This window comes from Thermobia domestica, chromosome 18 (genome assembly GCF_964235325.1).
Source record: "Thermobia domestica chromosome 18, izTheDome1.hap1.1, whole genome shotgun sequence".
Taxonomy (NCBI): domain Eukaryota; kingdom Metazoa; phylum Arthropoda; class Insecta; order Zygentoma; family Lepismatidae; genus Thermobia; species Thermobia domestica.
The window spans coordinates 183,237,880-183,261,003 of NC_137471.1; the positions used below are offsets into that span (position 1 = coordinate 183,237,880).

The following is a 23,124-nucleotide window of genomic DNA, read 5'->3' on the forward strand; positions in this document are numbered from 1 at the left end:
AATAAAATAACAAAGCAGTTTCATTCGGAAATAATTTTATACTCATTAATAATATATCGTAGCCTGACTGAATTATGTGTTAAAGGCAAACCATGCAGATCCATACTTATATTTTCTTCCTAACTGTCAACAACTACAAAAAACGAATAACTAAGGCAAAGTTATTGCTGTTAAAATTGAAGATTGTTAGTTTTGATTAAGTGATATATCAACACAATTTGCAATTTTAAATGGAGAAAAAAACATGAAATCTAAAGCGATGTGGGTGACGGGTTAAAATCCTCGATCGATCATAAAAGTAAATGTTTTATTCAGTAAGAAAAGTCTGATCTGAGATTTGCATTATTTTTAAGTGTACGTGTGTCATAGTTAAGAGATTTGTCTTTCGAAACCCATCTCAGAAGCTGAATATCTTTTAAATTCTTAATTTCCCATATCTTAATATCTTCCTCTTCCTTCGCAATCATCGAATTCTGTAAAAACAGTTCTCCACCTTAATTCGACAACTGCCTCATGTGATCTTCGCAGTTCGGAAACTTTACTTATTCTATTTCTCAAAATTACTAATTTCGTCATAATATGGATGCTGTCCGATTATTTTCCCTGAATTCTAAACCATAAATCTTTGTCCCCATATTTGAATCTTTCTCTCTCTCTCAATGTCGTCCACTATGAACGCACATGACTTTGGATCAAACCTTCGACTCTTGAAACCAAATGTAAGCGCTCTAGCAATGTGCTATCGTAAGTATATACGTTTCTTGCTAAAAGCAGTGGCAGCAGATTTTGTTCGGGGGGGGCATTAGTGTAGTCAGCATGTATGTTTGTGGGGCCCAAGTGCTGTTATAGGTAGATATAGAAAAATTACAAACAAAAAATATATAAACATAAAAATATATAAAAAATTACAAACATTAAAGTACATTGTCGGACCTCTTTGGGGGGGCCGGTCCCTCTGGGCTCCCCTTCCCTACGGCACTGGTCAGGGTATTCTCCTCCGACATAAGAGTTTTACTTTTTATATCTGTTATAGTACACATTTGATGAAACAATGTGTGTTTATCATACTCAAGGGAGGGGGAATTACTCTCTCCTGTCCTGTCCAAATGACTGGGAAACAAAATGAAATTAAACATTACTGTATTTTACGGACTATAAGACACATATTTTCTTTGAAAAATTGCCTCCAAAATTCAGGTGCGTCTTATACTAAAATTCCCGCCAGTCTTAAAAATGGCCATATATTCGATGCCGCGGGAAACCTATCTCTATCTGGCAACATTGGATTCAACTGGTAGTATCAGTGCACTCATACGACGGACATGAGTTGCGAGGATTCACAAGCTTGCTAACACAGCGTCCCTCCCGCCATGCCCTCACAAAATCGCCAAAAAAATTCCTTAAAAATTAAGGCGTGTCTTCTAGTCCGTAAAATACGGGAAATAGCACATATTTTGCCAGTAGTTTTCTGAACTTTTCGCCCGCATTACAGACCTTTTGAAGCACAAAAGCTACTGCTGTGAGTGACAATTTCCCTAGATTTCACAAGAGGCATCTTTCTAGCTTGATGTGATAAGCACTCTTTGAAAAAACGAAAGAATGCAAATAAGGCGTTTATGTAGCTGTGGTAACATTTTGTGACAATTCTTTTATTCAGGCTCTAAAAAAGCACTTCAAAAGAAACGAATGAAAGAGACGCTTTTAGAGTTATAAAGCTTGTAAACATGGTTCCTGAATTTCCTGTCTCAATAGAAAGCGTATATTACCTCACACAGACCGCTTTAGACAAGAAGAGGAGGAGAAGTAGGACGATTTGCACGAATACCAGTAGCAAATAGTCGATAGAGACGTGTGTTTCTGAATGCATAAGCACATGATGCAGGAGTTCGTTAGTAATTTGAAGTTAAACTTTTTGTAACCTTTTCATTGCCGAGAACTGTACCTCCAACAGCACACTTAAGGGATTATTTGTAATAACTTTGTTCTAATTATTTTTTAGTTGAAAGCCTGGATGTATTACTAAGTTTTTAAAAAGCCGCTCGAACGTGCTTTTAAGCGGAAAAAAGAGGACATATTTGAAAAGAAGAGGACGTCTGGTATCCCTGCTTAAGATCAAAAGTTGTTTTCATGTTCGTACTCAGTTACCTGTTGAAGACGAGGAACCACTGCTTCTTTCAGAAACTATATTCCGGGGGGCACACTTCGTATTCTGGGGCACTGGTGGTACTATTCTATTTATTATTTTGTTATATTATAAACGTATTATTTTGCTCTCCTTCGGGGGGCACTCTCAGAGCTCCGGGGAACGGTGCCCCCTAAAAACATGTCCGGAAGAAACACTGCGAGGAACAATATAGTAAAGCATTGTCATAAATACAAAAAGACAATTTTAACTAAAATGAGGAAATTTTGAATTTCTTTTCTTTTTTTCTTTTTTTTTCTTTTTTTTTTTTTTTACAGAAAATCTCTGAACAGCGGCTTTTGCAGGGTATAAAGTAAATTTGATTGATGTATTTATTCCATTCTTTATTTCGTCAATATAAACCTTCAATATTGTTATTCCAAATATGGTATTTATTTTCATCACATTCAGATGAATTTACAACTCCTAATAAGAAGTTATTAGAAATCTCTGCTTTTGTCACACGATTTCTCTATACGGTATTAGCATGTGAAAAATGAAATTAAATCTTTGTTTTATCCAACATGTAAATTGAGTCATTAGTATTTTAGATATACACAAAATATGTTCAAATGAAACCTACCCGTGGTGGAAAACAAAAATACAGACCAACATACAAAAGAAAGTGCAGACCTAAGGGTGAAAAGTGTAACAGATGTTAGGGGTTAGTAGTCATCGTAGTGGTTGAGATAAGCACCCACTGTTTCAAAGAATAATGACACTAGAGATCAACATCCCGAGATGGCCGCATGCAGTTTATTAAGCGTCGTGGGATACTTATCTGCATTCACTGTAATCTCAGGTTCCTTCAACTGTAATAACAATGATCCCTCATGGTCGAAAAAGTTACCGCAAGGAAAATTTTTGCCTGTGGACGGTTGGTCCATGATTGTAGCTTTGGTTGGGAGTTTGAGATAGCGACACCACGTCTAGCTCTCCCGCCCCACTGTGCAGAAGAAGGTCGTCACACTTTGTAGGTTTCATTTGGACACAATTTGTATAATAAGGTAGGTGTACACAATTTCGCCATGTTAAGCTTTGAATGACTGTTGCAAATTCCTGATAGGTATGGCGAGTACGTCCGTACTGGAAATGGATAGTATACGGCTTAAGTTATCTATGGGACAAAAATAACATCCGTACGCTAGTAGTATATTACTTCCAAAATAACAAAAGAAAAAAGTGTTAGAACTGACGAAATTGCATACACCCTGTCCACAATTTCGCCACCTCTACGGTAAACAAAGATGACAAGTCAAGCCGCTAGACAAAACAAATGCTGGAGTACATATTTTCTCCCCATGAATATTATGATGAACATAATACATAATCAGTAGCAAATATTTATTTATTTAACTTCTGGGCCCTAGCTTCACTTAAATGCTGAGCTTTTCTTTTCGCTACTTCAGGGCACAGTTCCAAACTTCCACAAAGTCATGCTCGACTTGCTGCACCTTGTGTATTATTGAAAGGATGTGGCACTTTGATTTGTGTACAAAAGTTGTAGACACATTTTCTCAACAGTCGAGGTGTAGGAGGAAATCCTACGGCCGCTATCCGCACAATTCTCTGGACTAAGACCCCTTCCCCTGCTACATTTAACACGGGTTTTGTACGAGGAGATGTACGTTGTATCTTTCGTTCTTGTACATAGGCATCTGATGTTCAATGTGGTAATTATGTTGAATTGTTTACTTTGCAGCATTAACAGATAGCTGATGCTGGGTAACGCTGATCACAGCGTTCTTTAAATCCATGGATGACCACTTGCAGTACTTCCCTTTTTTCGTCTGTTTGCCATTATCTGTAACTAAATCGAAGGAAAGAGGATATCACTGCCGTTGCTCCATTACGTTATGCGCATTAGCATAGATTCCAATTTCGCCATCCTTTGTTCTGCTTGGCGAAATTGCAAGCACTTCCAAAGACTACACAAACGGGGTGACAATATGGTTCCCAATGTACAACACACAGCGTTACACATATCATTGTGACATAAAGCATTCGTCTTCACAATGCAATACTTACAACAAGTCTTCGAACCTTCCTTATGGAACCATAGACCTCAATTCGTTGGTCTCGATCTTATAACAGCACTACTTCTATTACAGACTCTAACGGCTTGTCTTTCTACCCATCGAAATGGGACAAAACACGTTCACAATAGGCTATCTACCAATACACTAACTCCATCTACAGACTTATGCCAACATCTTCGGAAATACAGGTACCTGGCAGAATTGAAAACATGGCGAAGTTGCGCACACCTACCTTATTTCTTATAGTAATTACAAGACGTTTTCTTTGTATCTTCCTGTAACTCCTCATTCCCTCTACAATATCCTTCGTTGCATGGTTGGTGTACAAGTCAATAGAAAGAGCGTTGACTCAAACACCACACAAAAATACAAAAATACCACTCATTTATGAAAACATAGTTAACTTTGACGTCTTATAATAAGCTAAGATACCTTTGTTCTGATAACACAAAGATGGCAGGCAAGTTATTTTCCATTTTAATAAACGAATACATTTCTAATGTGCGGAAGAGAACCATTAGTCTTTCAAAGTTGTTTCTTTGACATTTCCATTCTTTACTATTAAACAATACCTACAGCTTTACACTTATAACTGTATTATATCCTTCATCAACTTAGTTTTCCATAGCCCCTGCTGACCCTGAGCAGTATATGAAGTAATGTTTTGTGTAGTGAGCTGTTATGTGGTATGGGTCTATTCGAATTAAAACAACTCTACAATGTTTTTCGGAATTCAAACAAGATGCCTTTAACTTGTTGAATTTTGTATCCTGTCATTTCACAGGCAGGCATCTTCATTCTGGAAACACCACTGGGGCATCACAGCGTCAGCACGGACGCCCCTGTCAACCATTCGTTGTCTGTGATGCAAGAAGCGATGAAGAACAGTCTTCGACTCTGAAGGGGGGTCACTCCACAGTCTTTCAGCCAAAGCCGCTGCTCGTGGCCACACTTTTGCATCGAAGGAGTTCTCGTCTACATATTCTGACCACATGGCCGCTTCCCCTCCTAACAACAGATTGAATTTTCTATCCGGAACCAAGTTGGACAACTTATTATCATAAACCGTACTCCATTTGTGATAATTAGTTCTTCCCCAAAACCCGTGATCTAAATACCAAGCATCTTTTGTAGACACAATAACCTTGTATCCCATTGACATGAGGTCAGTTGGAAGAGTGTTATCAGATTTCACCCAAGTTTGTATCACGTATCTACTATTGTCCAAGTTATTCACTACTTCTTTGTCCGTCAGCTTACTTGTCCAAAGAATCACTGGAAGTTTTGCTCCGTTATTGGCCTTGTCCAGTGCTTCCAGAGCCTTGGACTGGAAATAAAGCCATAATGTCAAAAAGTCTGTTAAGGACCCTGTACTACGTCGATCCTTCATATAATTCACAATTTCCTCCGTTGAGTTCCAACAGGGAATAAACACTTCGTCTCCTCCCATGTGAAACACATTGTTACGGAAGGCTTCCATGAAGTCTTTGTAAATGTTTTCTAACACAGTGTAAAGATTGGGGTTGATAGGGTTTAATTGTCCGCATGGTGGTTGTATACAATATTTCTTCCACGGCTGAATGTTTACACAAACAGCAAGGCGACCTAAGCCTTCCTCCTCTCCCCACTGCCAACCGTTGCCTGCGTGTGCAGGAGCATCTAACTCTGGAATCACTTGAACACCTCGCAACAGAGCGTACTCGACTATGTACTTAATTTCGTCCATTGTATATACTTCTTCGGGAGAATATGAACCCCAGCTGGACATTTGTGGAACTCTTTCTGATTTGAAGGGAAAGCTATGGCTGTCTGTTATATGCCAATGCAAAACATTTAGTTTATTAAATGACATGGCGTCAATAGCTCTTCTGATAGACGCTGGGCTGAAGTAATGCCTTGAAGTATCTATCAAAAGACCTCGATGTGTATACGAAGGCCTATCGCTGATGGAGGCATCAGAAACAATATAAAATCTACCTGAATCTGAGTTCCAAATTATCAACTGACTAAGCGTTTCTAAGCCGTGACGAGCACCAAAGAATGTTGGAGCGTTAATGTTGATTTGCACTCTGGGTGAACGTGTCTGGAGCGAAATGTTGTAACTTTCATCTGTTCCCCACTTAAGCACAGTATCGTCAGATTGTACACTAACCTGCACACTCACAGATACTTCCCCTTTACCTGCTAAGCACGCAGAGCTACTTGGCATCATGGATTTTAAATACCTAAGAAATACTTCAGAAGATTTTTGTAACATTGTTTCCACTTGAACTGAAGGTATATTTTGCAACGAAATTTTTACATCTTCGGCACAGAAAGGTATAAGGTGATCGCTGAGTTTCACATTTCCTGTTGGCTGCGGCCACAATGTTCCGAATTTTCCACACGTCAACTTGCAGGCGGATAGACTCTGAGTGGTGTTTCCATCCCAGACTCTCTGCTTTTGGCAGTGACCAGATACACAAGTCCATGACCATCTAACAACAGTTTGGCTGAAAGAACAAATATTAAAGTCAATATAAGAATTTTGAAAAATACAATATAACGCAAGAACATACATTTCTTATCAATGTATTATATTGCAAACAAAATAAAGAGTTTGTTTGTGTTTGTCTGTCTGAGTGTCTGTGTGCAGTCTGGGGACCAGACGAGTGAACCGAGAGTTACCAAATTTTGGTCACGGGTACTTTGGTCCCGGCCCCAGACAAAAACAAAGCGTTTCTTTCAAAATTCAAACGAGGGGGGTCCCAGGGGGCGTTCACCGGGACATGTAAAAATAGTAGAAAATGACCGATATTAGTGTCGAAATCATAGTTTTCGCAGTCACTGAGATCAATGGTGATACCCCACAGACGTTGACTTCCAAATACAGCCCTCATCGACTTATGTTTTCAAAATTCGAACAAGGGAGTCTCAGGGGGCGTTTACCGCGATATGTAAAACACTATTTTGCAAGCATGTCAATAACACTATTTTGCAAGCATGTACGGAAACTACAGTTGCTCAGGGCGTACGAATCAGATGAACACCAAACGAAAACGAATATTTACAACAAAGACTACGTTATATAGCATAGATAGATGTAAGGCAACCTTGTGAGCATATAAACTTCCGTAACTGGGATTGAATTTCAATGACACTTCTCTCGTATATTGAGTGCCGTAATTCCGCGGTTCAGTTCGACGATGGGTGTCGTGGGTGCAAGGAGGAGCTAACCGCCTCTCCCATATAGACGTGGCAATGACAATGGAGATAGAGAGACGGAACAAACGCCACGCACAAGCTTTTGCACAACTGAACACAAACAAAAACGGGCCCTTTTGAGATCTAGCATAAAACATATCCAAACATTTAAATTTTTCCGGGCTACGACCATCGTCACGCACGTGCCATAACATCACAATTACACAGCAGGCATATACCTATCATGTTCCCTCAAGTACATGGGAATGTGTCCAGTATATGCCTTATGTACCTCTGAGAGAGAAATCACATGGATGGCAAATGATAGACACAGTCTATGTTCGACCCTAGGCACATGCCTGACATGTACCTGGGGAATGTGCCTAGTATGTTCTAGGTATGTTCCCCATGCCGTAAGCGTCAATGAACCACAAAATTACTCCCCCAAAATACACCCTGTTTCAAAAAGAATATACGTATTTCGAATGCATATATTTATTAAACTTTAAGACATACGAATATGAAATTTTACACACATATTTACGAATCTCTCAAGTTCAAATTACAATTCAAAGTTCAAATTTCAAATATTCAATATGTCCTCCATCTGCGACACGAACAAGATCACATCGATACTCAAATTCCTCCCATACTCAGACAAGGATGTCCTGTGTCAGTGATGTTATGGCAGTACGGATCCGGTTCTTCAACTCGTCCAGGTTCTGTGGAAGTGGTGGTATATAAACGTTGTCTTTAACGAAACCCCACAGGAACAAGTCACAGAGTTTCAAATTTGGTGACCGTGGAGGCCAACTGAGACATGTTAAGTCGCCAGGTCCTTGACGACCAATCCAACTGTTCGGTAGAGTTGCATTCAGATATTCACGCACTTCTTGACTCCAGTGAGGGGGTGCCCCGTCTTGTTGAAAAATGAAGTTGTCTTCGTGCAGCCTCGGAAACAACCAGTTTTGTAACAGCAAGATATTGCTGACTGTTAACCGTGTTTTCATTAAAGAAGAATGTGCCGTAAACAGATGTTCGGGATATCGCACAAAACACATTGACTTTGGGCGAATCTCGTACATATTCAATGAACGCATGTGGGTTCTGTAGGCCCCAAATTCGAACATTTTGTTTGTTTACCTGACCACTAACACGGAAAGTCGCTTCATCACTGAATACGATGCGTTATGCAAAAGTGTTATCATTGTCAATAACATCCAGAATCTCGTTACAAAATGCCACACGTTTGCGTTTGTCATCAGGACGCATAGCTTCTAACAGCTCTAACTTGTACGGCTTCACAACCAACCGACGTCTCAAAACACGCCAAATTGTTGTTGTTGGCACTTGTACAACTCCTGACTGGCACGGCGAGTTGATTTTGAAGGACTACGTTGGAAAGCAGTTTGAATTCGTGCAACATTTTCTACAGGAACACGAGGGCTGCCAGGACTCTTTCCTTTACATACACATCCTGTATCTACAAACTGTCGATACCATCTGCGAATGTTCCACCCATTCGGAGGATCAATTTGGTACCTTAACCTGAAATGTCTTTGCACTGTAATCACGGAATTGCACTTCGCAAACTCGAGAACAAAAAATGATTTCTGCTGTGGAGTAGCCATTTTAAACATATGACGGTTACCAAGCAAAACAGAAGACAACTGACATCTAGCGGCAATTAATATAAACTAGACTATGTATTCGTTTCTCCAATAGCCGAGTCGAGGCGCAGCGATCGATAGTTTGGACAAAATAATTCTTCGTAATACGTATATTCTTTTTGAAACAGGGTGTATATTAAATCGCTTATATGCGTAGCGTGTTTACATTAATGTGAGTCTAAAAAAACACTTTAAACAAGTAAAAAATAAATGTATCCCAGGATGGGCGCGAACCACCAACTTTTCGATTAATAGCCGCGTGCTTTTCCGACTTGACCACGGAGGCAATGAGGAGAACCTCGCTTGTAGAGGGATACATTATTGAGGTCTTTTGAATTTGGTTGTGAAAAAGACTCATAAAAAGCTTCGTGTGGAGTGTTGTATTGTATGGGGCGGAAACGTGGACATTTTAGATATTATTAGGAAGAGGAAGAGAAACTGGTTGGGGCATTGCCTAAGAAGAGATTGTATCATGAGGGACGTTCTAGAGAGTATGATGGCGGCAAAGAGAGGAAGGGGGAGAAGGAGACTACAATTAATGGATGATATTAAAACAGAAAGATCATACGCGAAGACGAAGAAGTTAGCGGAGGACCGTGGAGCATGGAAGCTTCTCAGCTGCGGCAAGTGACCTGCCAATAAAGGCAGAATACCTATGATGATGATGATTTGAATTTGGCTAATCAGAGTGCTCCTTTAACCGCGTATATTCGACGATAACCATTTGGGATCACATAAAATCTAGTCGCCATGTAATTTTATAACAAAATGACGAGTGTCCATTTACTTTATTTCATGGTTCTTCCATATTCACTTTCAAATGATCGGCGACAGTTGCCACCTAATAAAGTTGATGCGTTTATTGCTTCTAGTACACAATCGCTTAGAAAAAGAAGCAACAAATGCATCAAATGTGGGAGGTACCTGAAGGACGTACCTACAACATGACAGATATATGTCCCAAGTGACGACATAAAAACAAATGACTGTTAGAGTGCGAAACTGAGCCAGGTATATAAATGCTATATTAGTGTACATAGTTGCAAATATCAATTAGGTGTAACAAGTATCTAAAACTGTAGGTAGCTGAAGTACATACTTAGCACATGAATATGATACGTGCCAAGTATCGGGTACCTAAAAAGTAGGTGGGACACCTAAATGGCACATGCCTAGCACATCTTGTGCTGTTAGGGTGCTTTCTTCGCGTTTTTACCATGTCCTCGCTTTTTCTCCATGTAATATCAGTCATGTTTTTTTTTTTTTTTTTTTTGCAATAGTTTATTCACATACAGAATTACTTTGTGACCTAAGCAGCAATTTTCAGCACTTTGCCCTCCTGAGATATTATTATTCACTTTTAGCACCAAGACATCGACTTACTTGTTTACAAAAAGAATATATTCAATGTGAATTACACGTGCTTCTGCCAGGAATCGAACCCTGGAATCCAGAGATGGCGTGGCTCTATGAAAACTTGACTCACCACCCATCATGACCCACTCTCACATATTTCCATCCACCGCCCATTATGACCCTCTTTGACGCACCACGCACCAAAATCCATAATCATAAATTCTGATTCCTAATCCACTCCCTCCTCTCAACTGAGTAAGGAGTTTACACTTGTAATAAAACAAGGCTGTGCAATTATCACTAATCGGATTTTGAATCTCTATGGTCACTCGCTGAAGCACCACTCTGTTACAATACCAGTGGATCTGACTTTTACGATATGAAATGGTAAAGTATTTGGCATGGGCCATATTACGATGAATTACTATTAAATTATCATATATAATTATTTGACTGTTGAATTACAGATACTTTTCAGTGGAAAATAGGATGGAATTTGAGTCTCAAATCAAGGCAAACGTAAAGGAAAAAAGTGTAAAATTCAACTGTGTCTCGAAACGTAAGTAGTAAGTCCTATTACTATTATTACAACTACAAATATCAATATCCAAAAGTGTCTGAAGATAAACGTATCTCTTAGATAGACTTATTTAAGGTAAGTAAATAGGGACAAATAAAAAGGGAAGAAAAATGGTGGCTGTGAAAGTAAAATGTAGACAAATTGACTAGTGTTCAGAAAATGCTGTCTACATGCACTGAGCAGAGTGGGTTGATGGGTCGGTTGGTTAGAGTAGGTCGGTGGATCATGTTGCCTCGGTGGGTCACAGTAGGTCATGATGGTTCAGAGTGGGTCATGATGGCTCAGACTCTGTCGCAGTGGGTCACACGTTCTGTTGACCTATAACCCACTGAGCCACCCACAAATCTTGACCCACTTGACCCATGCCAGCTGTTATCCCATGCAGGATATGTACTTGCTATCCCAATATCTAAGGAAAAGCTCGAAAATATGAGTGAGATTCCTCGAGCGAAGAGGAGAACGAATTTATAGAACCCTTCCTGAGTGTTCTCGGCTTTAAACCTACCCTCCATGACTTGAAAATTGCCTATTCGCTAACTGTTGGTAGTTTATAATTATTTATTTGAATTATATGTCTTGATCTTGCATCGTTTGGCCTAATCCTCGTTTCACCTAACCAATTATCTGACACTTTTATGACAGATAAAAGATAAGCTTTATGTCTGCCATTTTAGGCGAAATAAGGATACTCGTTTGGCCTAATTCTCGTTTTGCCTAAAATGGTGGACTATAAAAAAATTGTGGAGATAAAACTGGAGGGAAATTTTTCGAAAAAAAATATTCCCTACTATGTGAAGAACTGAGAAATACAAATTAATTTTCCCATAACTAATTTGTAATAGGACTATTTGTTTTCGGAAAAATGTTTCGACAATTGTACAGTTACTTTTCCGTTCCATTTTGAGAATATTAATGCCCCCACAAGGTGTATAGTGACTATATTTGAGATGAGAGAAACACAAGTTACACCTGTTATTAATTTTGTTTAAAGGTGAGTTCTGTTCAAAAGTAACTTTTAGTTTGCAGTTTGTTTCCAAATTTCTGATATTGTCAAATGGTACTGCTAATCGGTACGTTAAACGAAATATAGTTTATGTGTTTCTTCTTATGTAGGTGCAAGAATTATTTTATTGTAGGCTTTGCTGATCTTTCAGACGATTTCATTCCAGTTTCAACGCTTTTTTGAAACTATTAATGCATTATAGGAGATTCGATTGTGATTCTATTGTAATTACAATTCGTATGAAATCTGTGACTATTTCGAGCTAGATCTGACAAAAGATCCCTAAATTTTCTCATAACTTAACAATGGATAATTGTGATCGCAATGAGTGATTTGTGACAAATCGCTCCGCTCACAAATTGCTCTTTGGATAATTCCACAATTCAAACATCTCAATGTGTTACTGACCAACTTTTGACTTGAATTTCCTCACATACTACCGGGAATGTCCATAGCATAAGTCTCTGAGATGCACAATGAGATTGAAATCCGGGCTTTTCGGTGGTTGTTTCAGCAGGAAGAAGTTGAATGCTCCTCCAAACAGATGGTGGCCAACCGGGATCTGTTACGAGGGTGGTTGTCCTGCTGGTACACTCCATATCCATTTGTATGACAGAAATAAAGATATAGTTGGCTCTGGTGATCTTCGTACTTCGATACAATAGGGTGAATAGTAGGTACCAAAGGTCCAAAACATTGCGTACAGAAAAACACTATAAATCAACATGGTCTCCGCTATCTTGTACAATTCCAACCTGACATGATTTCGTTGGGCTAGCACCAAATTATAGGTCACTATCGGCGTGATGAGATTGAAATCGAGACTCATTGCACCAGGGTTTGCTGGTTTAACCCAGCTGTTAAAATTAATAATAAAAAAACCGGTTTAAACCAAAAAACGAAAAATGTTCGTAAAAGTATGTCTTCGTCAAATCTTGATAAACACACATTTATGGGTTATCACATTTCACTCCCGTATATTATTCGTATTATATTCAGACCTAAATTTCCCATTCATTACTCAAAAAGATTATACTACAAAAACAACTTTTGTATGTTTTCTATAAGTTTATGTAGCTTCTTTTTGTGATTTTTTTATAGTTTGTTATTATTGTTATGCAATTTCAATCAAAGAAAAATTCTAAATATTGTTTCGTTTTAATAATATTTACTATTGATAAAATACATCGAAATGCTGTAGTTTTTTTGGGGGAGAGGAGGGTTCATACAAATCCTACGAGAGGCATTTATTGAAATCAGAAGTATCTTTGGTATTTATTTATGTATAAATGGGTCAGAGTCAAAGTGGACTCAAATAATTCGTATCTTTATTCACTTTTCTTACTGATATGAAAATTAAGTCTATTTCTTCTTCTTCTCGTTGTATTTTCTATCATGGACTATTAAAGGTCGTAATGAACTAACTTGGACTAAATTAGTTCTTCTGTACTCTGCAGTATTTTGAAATTATCCATATGTAATTCTGTATAATGGTTTCACTTGTGCAACTGTTTATCTCTTTGTCCTTCTGAAATGACTCTTGACAGTTACATTAACAAGTACCTAAAGATCAGCACAACGTATTTTTACCAGGAGTCATTCATGAGTGAGTCGGCAGACATATCGCATTTGTGGTCAATTAGTCCCGGTTTCGAGTTCAAATGGAGGACAATTTCTCTCGGATGTAAGCCGAGAAGCGGTTTGATTCTGCTTTAAGCTTATGTGACCTCTTCCAGCATAACCCGGTTGTTGCATAATAACACCAAGATGAAACAAACGTATTTCTCTCCATATGTGATATAAATACATACAGCAAATTATTTAAACAAAGAACCTGGTTTAAACTAAAAAAATACCGGGTTTAAACAAAAAAACGGGTTTATTGTTGTTTTTTTTTAAATGGTTTTAGCCAATCCTGCATCGAACCATGCTACTCGTTTTTATGGTCCAGTCACTGCATTCTGTTGCCAGTGTAAAACATTAACCGTAGTGACATATAATGACAAGTAGTAACCTCGTGGGTTATCGGCTTCTGAAGTCCATACGATGAAGCGAACGTTGTCTACTAACTATCCGGCTGAATCCCTTATTCAGTTGGATGGCCGTCTGGGCTGAGGTTTACTGGTGTTCGGTGCAGTGAGCAAAGTTATGAAAACATTCATACCTTGTTCTCTTACATGTGAGTTCATTGTTAAATTACTGTAGATTTCCAAATTATGCAGATTCAATATTGAAACTCGGAAATATCTATAACTATATAATCTATAACTTACGGCAGGAATAGAGTGATAATGTGAGAGATGCAACCTGTTTATCGGAAACTGAATTCTCATCAAAAACGATTTCTCATTATCTCTTACGACTTTTAATATTTAGGAATCAATATTGAAACCGACAGTTGTACTAGTTCTTACTTTAATAGAAGACTCAAGCTGAGAAGAAATCTATTCTTAAGATTTGGAATCCATACCATAAATCGTTTGGATCGTTAGAGAACGTGTCGATATAAAATATATATATACCGATACGATATATGAGTAGACCAATGGCAAAACCCGTTATATTAACTTTTTTTTAAAAAATGAGATAGTGGTTGCTCTGGAAATTTTAGTTGAAAAGCTATCATTTCCAAATAGTATTCAGTAGAAAAAGCCATTTTAACTAGTTGAAAATTGAGATTGAAATATGTGCCAATTACCAAAACTTGTTAAATCCATCTTGGCAACAGATGCAAAACCTGTTAAATCCCTCTTCCATATTCAGTTTCATAAACTGTTAAATCCCAAACCTGCAAATAACCTAATGAGAAAAGCAGAATCAAACCCGGTTAATTCCATATTTCAAACAATTTGAGGTTTCGTACTGTATAGGATTAGTTTAGTAATCTGAATATTTATTGCAACTCTTCGTAAATCATTCGAAATTTTATTTGGCAGAATTTGAAGTGTGTGCTTTCATTTTTTTTTTATTTTTGGACTAAAAATTGAAAAAAAGAAAATGAAATCTTTAGTTTTACGTCCTATGCTTATGCAGGTTAAGCTAAAGGAGACGGTGATGATGAGAAATGAATGAAATGGTGGAATGGAACCTTTTCTGTGCTTATTTGTTTTCTTTAATTTCTGAGGAATGTTTTAATTTAAATTCCTAATATCAGAGGCTGCCCAGTGCTTAATGCTCACTTTGTCAACGTCTGCTAGTGCATTTGTCATTCGTCAACATTTTCGTTTCTATCCTGAGTCCTTTTCTTTTTTAAAAATGATGTGGTTTCACTTTTGAATAGTACTTTATTTTTCATGTAATTATAATAGCCAACGATACGATATCAGGTGAGTACTTCATGAAAAAAAGAAAAAAAAAGCTACTAATCTTGGAAGAAGATGAGAGGCAAGTGAAGGCTCTAAAAAGTTTCTTTCGACTTTTGGACAAAATTTTGAAAGTAAAATAATACAAATGTTGAGATGACGGAATTGTCAATACCAGGTACTGTTAACGAAGCATTTGCAAGTCGACAAACTTTTGAAACTGTAAGTTTATTTTACTTGATTGCAGTAACTTAATTGTTAAATTAAAATGGAATAGATACGGTCTCTTCAGCTCAGGGGCGGATCCAGGAGGGGGCGATCGCCTAGATCGCCCCTCAGAAAAGGAAACATTCTTATTTTATATATAAATAAAACCCATTCCAGAGTTTGGAGCTCTTAAAAGTAACTCTAAGTAGGGCAGTATTACAACCCACCACCCCCTCCAGAAGTCCGTCCTGGATCCGCCCCTGCTTCAGTTACGAGTCCGAATTAAATTTAATGTATTTTCAAAATTTGTTTTGGGGGCGCGGTGGCTCAGTGGTAGAGCGTTCACCTCTGGTGCTTGGGGTCCCGGGTTCGATCCCAGCCCCCGCCAAGTGAACTTTGTGGTGGACAAACACCGTGCTCGTGGGTTTTCTCGGGGTTCTCCCGTTTCCTCCCACTTTCTTCATTCCACCATTTCACTCATCTCTCATTATCACCGTCTCCTTTAGTCTGACTGGCATAACCGTGGGACGTAAAACTTAAAGATTTCATTTCATTTCATTTCATTTCAAAATTTGTTTGAATATAATTAGTCTTCATGCCGTATATGCATATATAACTCGAAAGGGTAACTGTAATCGAAATTGAAACTGTAATCGAAAGGTCATTAGGATTATAAGTAACACTTATTTAAAGAGCAATTAGTGTCAATAACAGCAGTGTATACATATGATCATTGTAATATAAGTGTAACAATGATTATCAATCCTTTTTTTTTTCGTATTAAATTTAGATGAAGCGATATTTTTAAACATTTGGTAACAGTCCTAATGCAAAGCAGACTTTTGATTATTAGTTACTTGAGTTCAGGGATGCACCGACGGAGGTAGTCCAAGAGTCTGATTCCCCCAGAATTTTTAACTTTTAAGAAAATTAGCATAATTTATGAGGGCAAATTCACAAAATTATTTGCATTTTGTAGGCTACTCAGAAAAATCTTCGGACCCAAAAGAGAAATCTTGGGTGCGCCATTGCTTGTCTATATTGTGCTACTCATTGCCTGATTTTGAACGTCTATGTTAGAAAGAAACATCAAAAGACCTAATTGCTTTATAGCCCTAAGGGGTCCTAAAAACAATTTTTGTGGGGGGGATCTGATTTTGAAGTTTCGTCACTGGATCGAAGGCAAATTAAATATCGATTAAGGCACACACACTTTTGTCATTTGGTGTGTATTGAACAAGTTCAGCTAAAACTAATAAAGGATTATTTGAGATCAACTATATCTGAAGAAAGATTAAATGGAGTAGCTTTGATGGACATTGAAAATGACATGATCAATGGAATGGATTCGAATGCAAGATAAGAGATTTTGGGAATTTGAAAGCCAGAAAAGTGTCTTTATAACATGAACTTTTCAGTAAGAAAGAAACCGAGAAATTAAACTAACTACCATAATCGTATCACTAGAAAATACTATGCAAATATGGTTTTAATCTATATATATAAAAGAGAACGCACAAATCCTTTGTTCCCTCATCACGCTAATACGGCTGAACCAATTTCTTTCATTTTTGGGGGGTTATTAGGATTTGGACCCTAGATGGTTTTTATCATATCACTTTAATTTTTAATTACCAGTGTCTTGAGATAATTGACCATTCAAGTGTCCATAACGTACAAATCCTTTGTTAGTTCATCATAGGTAAAAATAAACGTATTTATATGCAACCCGCATGACCGTGTCACTCGGCGGGTTAACATAAATGACAGGCGATATAATGTTAACATTTAGTGCAATCTACTATGGTTTTTATCATATCACTTGAAAGCGAAAAAGTAAAAATTATCTAAGTAACAAAGTTTATTGCGTTCCGGGGTGACCGCAGCGAAGCGGGGCGGGTTAACATAAATGACAGGCGATATAATGTTAACATTTACTGCAATCTTCTATGGTTTTTATCATATCACTTGAAAGCGAAAAAGTAAAAATTATCTAAGTAACAACGTTTATTGCGTTCCGGGGTGACCGCAGCGAAGCGGGGTGAACGCTGCTAGTAAAGCATAAGAACATATGTCTTTGTTAAAATCAAACCTGTGTTAGACTTGAAGTTCATGAGTTTTATTCTGTTTCGACTCCTACGTTCAATTAGGGGCCGCGGTGGCTCAGTCATTTATTTATTTATTTAGAAAACAACACAAAAGGCTTAATGCCTAATTATAGTGTCGTATAATACATACATATACATATATACTTTTACCCGTACAATTAATCAATGCACTTCGAGTGTCAGGTACTGGGTAATAATCTTGTTTCTAAATACATATTCTGACATACTGAATATATCTAATACATCAGTTTTATCACTTAATTCATTGTAGGAGTCACACATTCTCCACAGCGGAGATTTACTGAGAATATTTGTTCGTGCCCTTTCACAGAAAAATATACCAGTATTCCCTGGTCTTGTTCTGCCTGTTGGAACGCTCAGATATATTTTCGTGAGTAGCTCTGGACAGTCAATTTTATTATTTAATACTTTATATAAAAATAGTAAATCAAACATCTTTCGTCGATTCGTCAACGTTAGGAAATTCAAACTCCTTACTAAGTCCACGTAGGGAATCTGTTTGGGATAGAAAGCTGTTTTCTTGTACGTAAGCATTTTTAGAAATTTAAATTGTATGTTTTCTATTGCTTGTAAGTATTTATTTACATTCGGTGTCCAAATAACGCACGCATATTCTAATCGGGACCTTACGTACAAATTATAAAGTTTAATGAATGTTAACTCGTTTCTAAACTCTTTACCCATTCTATAGATAAAACCAAGGTTTCTGAATGCAGCGTTAGAGATTGCATCAATGTGATGAGAGAAGGTCAATTTTGAAACAAAAAATTACTCCTAAATCTTTAACTGAATTTGGTTTACACAGAGATATGCCATTAATTACATACAGATGATTGATGGGATTTTCTTCCCTTGAGAACGATAAAGACTTGCATTTAGAGATATTCAATGAAAGTTTGTTTTTGGCACACCATTGCCCAACACCCTGTAAATCCTGCTCGAGTTGTGTGCAGTCATCTATTGTGCTTATTTTAGAATATAATTTGAGATCATCGGCAAACAACAGAAAGTGAGAGTTTTTAACATAGGCTGAAATATCATTAATTAAAGAAGAAATAATAGCGGACCTAAATGGGATCCTTGAGGAACACCTGATAATGTGGTAAATTTCGTGGTAATATATCCCTTATAAGAGACAGCTTGCTCTCGATTGCACAAGTAGGAAGCGAAGTACCGGTACTCTATTGCTCGTTTAGAAAAATTGAAAGATACCAATTTCTGTAGTAGCACGTCATGGTCAACTCTGTCGAAAGTCTTACTGAAATCCGTATAAATGACGTCCACTTGACCGCCTTTGTCTAACTCTCTTGCTATGTAATCCGTTATTATTGCTATATTGGTTGTTGTGGATTTATTCCTTAAAAATTCGTGTTGATGTTCAGATATGACAGGCTTTACATGGTTTAAAATTCTGTTGTATAATATGGTTTCAAGAACTTTTGCAAAGGGAGATAGGATGGCTACGGGTCTGAAGTTCTCTATCTCATTCCTGTTCCCAGATTTAGGAATAGGGCAAATGAGACCTTCTTTCCATTTATTCGGAAATATATTGGTTTTAATGGACATATTAAAGATAATGTGGAGTGGATGCTTGAATATATCTAAACAGCCCTTCATCACATACGGTGGAATGTCATCTATACTACAAGATGTTTTGGGTTTCAGCGCTTTAATAGCCTGCTCAATTTCTTCTAATTCTATTTCCTTTATATGCAAGGTGTCTAATATACTACATTCCGAATTATTTGTTATTAGATAATCTGTGTCGTATTTAGGGGTACACTACTGTATACCGACTGAAAATAATGCGCGAATGCCTGAGAAATTTCTTTATGTTTTAACTCGTTACCATTATATGTTAGAGAATCTGACGAAAGATGCTTGGTGTTACTTTTAATAAAATACCAGAACTGCCGTGGGTCTTTTTCTACAGTAAATTCAGAATGTGAAATAAATGCCTTGTACGCTCTCGAAATTTCTGATTTAATTTCTTTTCGTAGTTCCAGGAACTGTTCACGATGGTATGCAATATTATTTAGCCCCTCTTTCCACTTTTTACGATGGTAAGATTTCCGTTTGATTTTTTTGATTATATCATAGGTAAACCAGCACGGATAACTGACATTGACGTGCTTTTTAGCAGGGACGCATCCGCTGAATACGTTATAAATCATTTCGTAGAATTTTGAAACAGTACAATTAACATCATCATTTTGAGAAAGGCAATCCCAAGATAAGTTTGACAATTCTATATATAATTTTGTGAAATCAGCCCTTTTAAAGTTGAAACCAGTTACTTGAGGAACTTGCTTTAATTTAGTAATATGATTAAGCGTTAAAGACACTAGGATTGCTGGGTGATGTCTATCCTCTTGAACAAGTGGATACTCTTTTGAAACAACTACACCTTTGATATTAGAAAGTACTAGGTCTAATGTGCTGCCATTTGTGTTTTGTATGTCGTTGAATGATGATAAATTGTATAAGGACATAAAGTTATACACATTTTTACACTTGGTTGTTGAGGACATAAGATCAAAAGAAGAATTTGTAATTTCTGCAATATTAAAATCTCCGATGCAGAGAATTGTGCTTCCTGGTGGACAGTTACTCTCGATAAATTGATAAAACTCTTCGTAAATTTTAAATTTGAATCCGGTGGAATATAAATGGCACAGACAAATACATCTAAAGAATGTAATACTAATTTAACAAGAACACACTCTAGATTAGCGTTCACCTCTGGTACATGGGGTCCCTGGTTCGATCCCAGTTCGTGCCATGTAAACTTTGTGTTTCCTCGGGGTTCTCCCGTTTCCTCTCACTTTCTTCACTCCACCATTTCATTCATTTCTCATCATCATCGTCTCCTTTAGCCTGGCCGACATAACCGTGGAACGTAGAACTCAAATATTTCATTTCATTTTCTTATGTTAGAATTGTACTTATTAAATACATCTTAGGTAGAGCCTATATATCTTAGTTGTGTCTTGTACTTATTTAACAAGAAATGCTATTAATTATTAAAATTAGAACTTTTTTCCAATATTCAACCACAGTCAATTAGTTATAATTTCGCTATTTTTCGTTAATATTCACAAGAAGACTACAAACATTAAACAAATTTGCAATTGTAACAATTATTTGAAGAATTGTTGTCCACTACAACTTTCTACTCTTCTATTATCATTTAGATGGGGGCGCATAAATATCGTTTGCTTACAATTAAGAAATGCCTAGAACCGGCCCTGCATATAGCTGAAAATGTTCTAAAGTATTTGCAAGGAATGCATCGAATTACCAGTCACCCTGTATATAAGTACACAACACGGATTCAAGTTTTCCTAAACCAATTTAAAATATAACAACTAGTGTAACCTTTCTATGGAAGAGTAGTGTTTTATGACTTTATCCTTGATTATGTTTTCGTCTTTACGTGCATCATAAGATTAGTACACTAATAAATAATAGAGCTCCTTCGTGGCTAAGTGGTTAGCGTACGCGCCTTTGGCGTGGGAGACCCGGGTTCCGGCGGGAGCTTATGTCGTTCGGATTCCACGTTAATCAGTAGGTCCACGTCTCATATAGTCTCGCTGCTGAAAGGGACGCTAACCTAAGATCAACTCAACTAATAAATAATAAATAAATAAACGTGACTTGAAGCCACTCACCTGTTCCTAGTCAGTGCATAGAACGAGAAATAAGTAAGGAGAATGCTGAGACACAAATACATGTTCATTGAACAGAACTTCACCCTGGAAAGAAACAACAGAAATAAACAAATAAACTAAGGAAATGTTTCAGAAAGAGTGCGACCAACAAAGCACTAGCCTGGAGCCCCAATTTCATTTCCCCATAAATTTGCCCGAAGTTGAATGCAAGCGATAGCTTCCGATGCGTAGAACACGCCTGTGAAGGAAACAGTGTGTGCAAATTCACCATTCCTGAAATATCGCGTTCCAAAGGCGTCGGATGCCACGAGATGGCGCCAGCATCGAGGTTAATATCGACGTGGCACTTCAATTTATGAAACTCAATCAGAAACAATATATAATCGGAAACATTTTCAATACAATCGACCGGCATAGTTCTCCTCAAATAAGCGCAATAAATCAGTGAAAATGAATGCAGTGTAATCATTTTCTTTTACAACAACTATAAGCATCAACCACGAATGCAATCAGTTGAGAGAAGAAAAGATAAAAACAACGAGCTTGATCAACGAGTTTAATACGGTACGGAGTTATTTCTGTGACAACTATAACTTGTTAGCTTCACACTTCATACAAATACTTTTCGGGTGTCAAGAGGCAATCTCCTGGCATCCCACACTTGTGGAACACGATATCTCAGGAACGGTGCATCTGATCACTCTGGTACCTTCAAAGTCATGTTCGACGCATCGGAAGCTATCGATTACAATCACTTTCTGGAAATTCATGGGGAAATTAAATTGTACCGAGAAAAATCCGTTCTCCGGACAGCGGTATATTCTACAAATATACGGAATCCTTTTGCTTACTATAGAAATCAGTATGGAGCATACGTTATTCGTATGCTACATACTCACTGCTCTTAAATGTTACCTTATGCTGTTGCAGGATGTCTGACATCTAACAGTTTTCCGTATTTAATATGCATATACTTATTTTACCTTCGTCAACTACATGTTATATACATCCATTTGTATGTGAGATTCTGACCGCCTATATTGTTTCATACGGAAAATACGTATAAATGTAACACTTATACGGAAAGTATTATAAAACATGCGTTTTCACTTATACGTCTGTTGTACGTTAAGTCCAAAAACTACAGGAATTATGCACGCAACCTATCTTTTTAAGTACGTCACCTACATTTTTTCTCAGTGTGGCTTTAAAGGCTAATGCTTTGTTGACCGCACTCTTTAAGAAGAATAAACACTTAAACTAGTAACCGATGATTTACAACTCCCACATAGGTACTTGTGGTATCCGTTTGAAGAACAAATCAATCATTCGAACATTTGTGCATTGTCCTCTGTACAAAGCAATTGCTAGAAGCTGTCAAGTGATGGTCAAGTAAGGAACATACACATAAAAGCGTCCTCTCACAACCAGTGGCGTAGACAAGAACTGTATTATGGGATCTGACAATAGAATTCCTCATCTATCTATCTATATATATAGAATTGAAAGTCATTATGTTTGTCACTTCATAACTCTTCAACCACTCGACCGCAACATGATCAGGTTCTCGTCTAGGATGTTTTTTGTCATTTAATTTTGACGGTGGAACTTAGGGGGGGAGGAGGAGGAGGGGAGACATTTAAAAATGATCGATACTGGTGTCGAATCCATACTTTTCTGGATCGATGAGATGAACAGTGACATTGACACTTCTGATGCCGTTTAAATCCAAATTCAGCCTACAACTTGGGGAAAGGGAGATGTATATATAAAAATGATCGAAAATGACTGATATTAGAGTC

General features: G+C 37.5%; 1 protein-coding gene across 3 annotated transcripts in view; it reads right to left on the reverse strand.

Moving 5' to 3' along the window:
* Positions 1-2,024: 2,024 nt before the first annotated feature.
* The window catches only part of Hexo2 (beta-hexosaminidase 2), a 126,323-nt gene continuing 105,223 nt past the window's right edge, over positions 2,025-23,124 (reverse strand). For 2 of the 3 annotated variants that reach the window (XM_081746869.1, XM_081746870.1), the window contains exons 2-3: positions 21,323-21,406; positions 2,026-6,713 (exon numbers count right to left, since the gene is read on the reverse strand). In XM_081746869.1, the coding sequence (XP_081602995.1) occupies positions 5,000-6,713; positions 21,323-21,390 (1,782 nt within the window). In that variant the 5' untranslated portion in view covers positions 21,391-21,406 and the 3' untranslated portion in view covers positions 2,026-4,999. Of the gene's footprint in view, positions 6,714-21,322; positions 21,407-23,124 lie in introns of all 3 variants that reach the window. The other variant, XM_081746868.1, reaches the window with a different exon arrangement.